Source organism: Lycium barbarum, chromosome 12 (assembly GCF_019175385.1).
Source record: "Lycium barbarum isolate Lr01 chromosome 12, ASM1917538v2, whole genome shotgun sequence".
Taxonomy (NCBI): Eukaryota; Viridiplantae; Streptophyta; class Magnoliopsida; order Solanales; family Solanaceae; genus Lycium; species Lycium barbarum.
The window spans coordinates 72,274,447-72,282,249 of NC_083348.1; the positions used below are offsets into that span (position 1 = coordinate 72,274,447).

The following is a 7,803-nucleotide window of genomic DNA, read 5'->3' on the forward strand; positions in this document are numbered from 1 at the left end:
CCTTTGCCATTTTGTTTGTGATTTCAAACAGTTTTGACTTGGTATATACAAAATTTCACGTACAAAAAGAAATGTTCGATCCATTTTTTGTTCAAATATCATTTTCAAGGATATTTAGCTAATCATCCTTTAATCAGTACTCCTTTCTATAAACCCCTTCCTACCAATCCCCTTGGCAGATGGTGTTATTAGCAACTCCACTTAACCAAAGTTTGCGTAAATATTCATTTTAGAATATAGCTTCTATACCTACACAAAACAGGTCCCAAGCAGCAATCGATGGGAATATAACACTATGGGACAAGTTAGAAGTCAACAATGGTTGAAAACAGGGGAATCTAAGGTGTGCTGCTCTCTCATGATTCAGCAACATTAACAAATACTAACATGGCACGTCCAATATTTAAACAGAAAAAATCGTCATACAGTCTGCCAAGATTTCAGCTTTACTTAACCATACTGCATTTTCCCTCATAAAGTAGAGTATTGCCCAACAATGAACCAAAAAAACAAAAGAAAATATATTTTTCATTAAACTTCTACTAGTACTAATAATAGTTTCCATATTTCTAAACAAACTCCTAGAAGTACACAAGAATCAATAAGCACCGACACATGCTTAAGTATCATTCCCGTTACAGATTCAGCATCATTTCGACTCTTAACTCAAAATAAACCAACATAACATAATTATAAAGGGTTGCAAAATATTAAAAGCCAAAAGCATAAAATAAAATAAAATTCAAGCATGCTTAGCTTGGAAATCCTTCATGAAAGCTACCAACTTTTCAACACCAGCAAAAGGCATAGCATTGTATATTGAAGCTCTCATTCCACCAACACTCCTATGTCCCTTTAACTGCACCATTTTCTCACCAGCAGCTATCTTCACAAACTCACCTTCCAATTCAGGTTTAGCCAATGTAAATGGCACATTCATTAAAGACCTCACAGATTTCTCAACTGGACACCTATAAAACCCATTGCTTGAATCAATAGCATCATACAAAATCTCAGCTTTCTTTTTATTCTTCTTTTCAACCTCACCCAATCCACCTTGTTCCAACAAATCTTCAAAAACAAGCCCACACATATAAATCCCATAACAAGGTGGTGTATTATACAAAGAATTATTCTCAGCATGGATCTTATAATCCAACATAACAGGTGTACTTTCCTGTGCATTACCAATCAAATCTTTCCTTATAATCACAATTGTAACACCAGATGGACCCACATTTTTCTGTGCACCAGCATAAATAATACCAAATTTAGACACATCGACTGGCTTAGAACAGAAATTTGATGACATATCAGCAACAAGAATGGTTTTTTCATTAATGGGTGTTGGATAATCTTTAAATTCAACACCATGAATAGTTTCATTAGCACATATATGCAAATACTTAGCATCTTGGCTTTGTTGTAAACCATCAAAACCTGGAATCTTGGTATATTTTTCAGATTTGCCACTCCATATAACATTAGGCTTGCAATATTTAACAGCTTCTTTATAAGCTTTATCACTCCAAGAACCTGTTACGATGTAATCAACGGTGTCATTTGGTGAACATATGTTTAAAGGAATGGCGGCGAATTGGGTGGTGGCCCCACCTTGTAGGAACAAAACATGGTAATTTTCGGGGATGTTAAGGAGGGTTTTGAGATCTGATTCAGCTTTTTGGATAATGGAAAGGAATTCTTTGCCACGGTGGCTCATTTCCATGACAGACATGCCTGATCCACGCCAGTTTACGAGGTCGGATTGGGCTTTAAGGAGGACGTTTTCTGGGAGGGTGGCGGGTCCTGCAGCGAAATTGAAGACCCGATCTGAGGTGGTGGGGGTGAGGGGGGTGGTGGTTGTTGTGGCGGCGGAGCAGGTTATGGAAATGGATTTGTATGTGGTGGTGGGGTAGGTGGTAGATTTGAGGGTATGGTGGTTATGGTGGGTGGTTTTGTTGTTGTTATTAAGGAGGAAAGATTGGGTGGTGGCAGCTGACATAGCCATGGCTGGTAAAGATTGTTTTTGTTTGGTTTTTTGGCTTTGGGTGTGTGTTGTATTGAGAGGGTTTGAGAGATGCAGGGGAAAAAGGGGGAGTTGGTGTGAATTTATACAAGCAGTATTAGGGAAATGTGGACATTTTGTGAAATTAGATTTGGTGAGTTTTTTTTTTTTTTTTTTTTTTTTTTTTTTTTTAATTTCTTATGCTTATTTTGTTGGTATTTGTTTTGGGGATCGATTAATTTGAATTCATATGGAAAAGTCTCATTTTGAAGGGTAAAAATACCCCCTCATAAAGACGACTCTGAACCATAACTCAAATCTGAAATTTTTAATTAAGGACGGTGATGGTGGAAACTTTTAGAAATAATTGATGAGTTTTTTTTTTCTTTATCTTTGTTCCTACTCATTGTCCAATATTTGTTTTGAGATTTGATTACTCTGAATTCATGTCGAAATGTCCAGACGTTGGATTAAAACACCTACTATCAAAAGTGACTGCATGCCTAAAGCTCGAACCCGATTTTTTAAACTGGGTATGTTATTGTTTTATTTGATAAGTTTTTTCAAAATTTTTGTTCATACCAACGTTCAATTCCTATTTTGAGGTTTGGCTAATCCAAATTCGTACCTAAAATTGAGATTTTGGATGTAAAACAACTCTTGTCAAAAGCAATTTCAGATCTAGGACTCGAATTCGTTTATTTTTTTAATTAATAATGAAAATCTGTTTTTATTCATCACATAGACATAGTTAATTAGTGCTCCCTATAAAGCAGATTCGGCATTCTTTCTACTTTTTTATATGATAAAAATAATTAATTTCGTTACACAGGGGTCATGAAAGGAGGAGGGGAAATGAAAAAGGGAAAATCTAACCACGACTATTGTATAGAAGATTCCCACTAATATTATTAGATTATAAGTTTTTAGTAATAGATTCGAAATTTTAAATGAGTGTACCACATATTTTTAGGACTCTTTTGAATAACCATATCTTTTTTACCTCATCCGGTGTCTAGTAACCGAATTGCTAATTCAGATTCGCTAGATACTCTTTTTTTTTTCTTTGCAAAACTTTTATAAATATAAATACATATTTAGCCGCGTGTTCGACTCTATTTAATGGTGTCAAATTTAGCTTATATATGTGTAATACATTCCATCTGTCGAAGTTTCGGTAAGTTGGTAACAAATACGTCATATCTAGGTAGCTTAAATTGATTAACAAGAAAACAATCAAAAATTTAAAAAAGAAATCGACGATTTCATTAACTTTCTCTCAGTACAGAAAAGAAGTTGATATAAATAACAAAAACAAATGAAAAAATTGTTTTTAGATTTATGATAAATATTTTAGCCTATGTTGACTCAATTTTATACTCAAGCAACCTTTAGTCGAATTAAATCGTGGTTCATTATTCACTCTGTTTTGATTCGTCCAAACTTTATTGAACTTTCAACTTAGTACCCGTTTTAATGTGCATCTCCTCATGCTAACATGTAACTAGGAAAAGCCCATAGGATAGCAACTACATGACCCTACTAAACTCGAACATGCATAGTGTATACTGTGATTTAATCACAGGAAGGATTTTGGTGAGCTGGAGGGCCCCAAAAGGTAGGTGAAACACTTAAAAGTCTAAAAGGACTGAGTTCGATGTCGTATTAGTGAGGTTGGTAAAAAGAAGTCAAGACCATTTTTCAGTATTAAATTAGAGTTCAAGAGTTATAAAAACTTTATATGGATGTGTTTTATATATAGGTGTGTACTAGGCCCGGGAACGAATTCACCGCCGTATGGCTGATCGGCGATTACTAGTGATTCCGGCTTCATGTAGGCGAGTTGCAGCCTACAATTTGAACTAAGGACGGGTTTTTGGGGAGAGGTCCCCTCCAGTCAAGAACTGGAGCCTCACAATCACTAGCCAATATGTTTTTTCTCTCATGCCTTTCTTCGTTCATGGTTCGATATCCTGGTGTCCTAGGCGTAGAGGAATCACACCAATCCATCTCGAACTTGGTGGTTAAACTCTACTGCGATGACGATATTATAGGGGAGGTCCTGCGGAAAAATAACTCGATGCCAGGATGATAAAAAGCTTAATTACCTCTCATTCTTATTACTTTTTCAATATGAAAACGGAAAAAAAAAATGAAAAATCATATATATATATATATATATATATATATATGGTGAACAACGTAATCAAAATTGGAGGTCAGGTATTGATATACCCATTAAGAGAAAGGAGGCAGACTAATAAGAAGGCCGACCACATAGGAGGGGCCAACGTTATACCCCAAAAGTTTTTTCAATTGTCAGACCAAAAAAAACAAAAAACAAATTTATAATGGTAAAACGTTGGCAAGCCAACGTTTTACAAAAATCAATTCTTGTAAAACGTTGGCTGGCCAACGTCTTACAAGAATTCATTTTTGTTTGACATTGGCCAACCAACGTTATACAATTTACATGAAATTTAAGTTTGGCTGGTTGTTTTTTTATAAACAATCATACTTGTTTGGCTGGCTGTTTTTTTTTATAAAAAACAATTTACGTGATTTTTTATTTTTTAACTCAAACATACACCACAAGTCATAGAATAATTAACTCAAACAAATATTTTAACTCATACAATAATTAAAAATGTGTGATATATGTGAATACTAAAATATAAGTTAAATTAACGTCACACATTATCTGTATAGTAAATGTTAAATTAAATACGTTATTACACGGCACAAGACATATTATATATTCTTGGAAGATTACATAAGAAAACAACAATCGTACAACTTAGGAAAAACATAAAAACCAACAAGCAACAATAATTACTGATTTCTGTCAGGGCAGCGATTCTTGTTATGACCTGTTTGCTTGCACGTACTACACTTCCTAGCCATGCGAGCAGGAGCTATATCCATTTCATTCCTCCTTCTAGTTGTACTCCGCGCTCCTGAAGTTCGCTCGTATTCAGTGTTTGCAATATGAGCGAACTTCAGGAGCGCGGAGTATAACTAGAAGGAGGAATGAAATGGATATAGCTCTTGCTCACATGGCTAGGAAGTGTAGTACGTGCAAGCAAACAGGTCATAACAAGAATCGTTGCCTCGACAGAAATCAGTAATTGTTGTTGCTTGTTGGTTTTTATGTTTTTTTTCCTAAGTTGTACGATTGTTGTTTTCTTATGTAATCTTCCAAGAATATATAATATGTCTTGTGCCGTGTAATAACGTATTTAATTTAACATTTACTATACAGATAATGTGTGACGTTAATTTAACTTATATTTTAGTATTCACATATATCACACATTTTTAATTATTGTATGAGTTAAAATATTTGTTTGAGTTAATTATTCTATGACTTATGGTGTATGTTTGAGTTAAAAAATAAAAAATCACGTAAATTGTTTTTTATAAAAAAAAACAGCCAGCCAAACAAGTATGATTGTTTATAAAAAAACAACCAGCCAAACTTAAATTTCATGTAAATTGTATAACGTTGGTTGGCCAATGTCAAACAAAAATGAATTCTTGTAAGACGTTGGCCAGCCAACGTTTTGCAAAAATCAGTTTTTGTAAGACGTTGGCCAGCCAACGTTTTACAAGAATTGATTTTTGTAAAACGTTGGCTAGCCAACGTTTTACCATTATAAATTTGTTTTTTTTTTGTCTGACAATTGAAAAAACTTTTGGGGTATAACGTTGGCCCCTCCACGTTATACCCCTTTTGGTATATTGTGGAAAGGAGCACCCCGTTTGGTTTAATTTGAACATTTTTGTGCCCTTTAGGCTCCAGACTCCCACGTAGGGGAGCAAACCAAAAAACTCAATCCTCTATAAATAAATAAAAAACATGCGGGAAGTGCGAAGAGCTAAGCCACTAATGTTGTGACAAATGTTAGATCTCATAAAGTCAGTGAAACTAAGGTTTCACAATTTTATTCATATTATTTTTTAGTATTCACATATATCACACATTTTTAATTATTGTATGAGTTAAAATATTTGTTTGAGTTAATTATTATATGACTTGTGGTGTATGTTTAAGTTTAAAAATAAAAAATCACGTAAATTGTTTGTTATAAAAAAAACAGCCAGCCAAACAAGTATGATTGTTTATAAAAAATAGCGAGCCAAACTTAAATTTCATGTAATTGTATAATGTTGGTTGGCCAATGTCAAACAAAAATGAATTCTTGTAAGACGTTGGCTAGCCAACGTTTTGCAAAAATCAGTTTTTGTAAGACGTTGGCCAGCCAACGTTTTACAAGAATTGATTTTTGTAAAAGCCAACGTTTTACCATTGTAATTTTTTTTTTTTTTTTTGGGGTCTGACAATTGAAAAAACTTTTGGGGTATAACGTTGACCCTTCCACGTTATACCCCTTTTGATATATTGTGAAAAGGAGCACCCCATTTGGTTTAATTTGAATATTTTTGTGCCCTTTAGGCTCCGGACTCCCACATAGGGGAGCAAACCAAAAAACTAAATTCTCTATAAATAAATAAAAAAACATGCGGGAAGTGCGAAGAGCTAAGCCACTAATGTTGTGACAAATGTTAGATCTCATAAAGTCAGTGAAACTGAGGTTTCACAATTTTATTCATATTATAGTTTTTATTGGCTATATTGAAATATTAATTGATTGCAAATATTGAATGTAAAAACATATTTATCGAATAGCTATTTAGGCAATTGGCATATGCTTTTGCGTCACGTCTCTAGAGTTTGATTGGCAATTGGTCTCCATTTTTTATTTTTTTTAAATAAATCTTTCACCAAAATACTTGCCTTCCAAGGACTTATTTTCTCATTTGACGAGCAAAAAGTTTCCATTACATGTGCCGCTTCCTTTCTGCTAGTTCATGGGAGGAAAGAAAAGAAAAATAGTTTATTAGAATAAAAACCTTGCACTAAAATCATGTTTATTGTCATAATCTCAAGTTCTCAACCATTCTTTTATGTCTGTTTTAAAAAATGTTTTTCAAACATCAAAGCTAGAAATCAAACGAAAATATTTAACAAAGGTACTTACTAAAGAAGCTCAAAAGTATCATAATACAAACAGGGAATAAAATCTTGTCATATTACCAGATTAATGTTAAAAAAAAAAAAAAAGTGTCTCAAAATAAAAGTGTCTTTTGTGAATTAAGAAGAACTCCTTTTTTAACTTTTAAGGAATTATTCTTTAATGAGCTTGTAGAAACATAGAGAAAAAGAGTGGATTTGCGGATCATTAAAATGATTTTATGGAGGATATATATCTACGGCCTTTTATTTGGTAATAGAACCCATTACAGGAAATTACACAATATATGACGCTTGAACCAAGTTAAAAAATGTTTACCTGTGTGTGTTTGTATACAATGGCGGATCTAGGATTTTTACTAAGAAAAAAACAACAAAAGCTTAATATAAAAACTAATGTTGTTCCTGGGAATCGAACATACGATGCTATACCTTTTGCATTTGTTCAGATATTCAAAAGTTAATATATGTACATAATCACAGAAAATCTACAGATACACTGTAATTTTTTGCCGCCCTCCCCACCCTCTAAATCCACTCCTGTTTGTACATAAACTTTCTGATCTTAATATTCTCATGTTATCGAGTCACTTAATTATGTGGTAAATTAATGTGACTTGACATGAATGAAAAATCTAAAATTTTATTTTTATATATAAATCTTTCACCAAAATACTTGCCCTCCAAGGACTTGTTTTCTCATTTGACGAGCAAAAAGTTTCCATTGCATGTACCACTTCCTTCTGCTAGTCCATGGAAGGAA

General features: G+C 33.5%; 1 protein-coding gene across 1 annotated transcript; it reads right to left on the reverse strand.

Annotated features, from left to right (window-relative positions):
* Positions 1–508: 508 nt before the first annotated feature.
* LOC132621840 (phosphoserine aminotransferase 2, chloroplastic-like) lies at positions 509–2,100 on the reverse strand. Its single transcript, XM_060336292.1, has one exon. It carries the CDS (start codon positions 2,006–2,008, stop codon positions 743–745), a length of 1,266 nt encoding a protein of 421 aa, XP_060192275.1. The 5' UTR covers positions 2,009–2,100; the 3' UTR covers positions 509–742.
* Between the last annotated feature and the right edge of the window lie 5,703 nt (positions 2,101–7,803).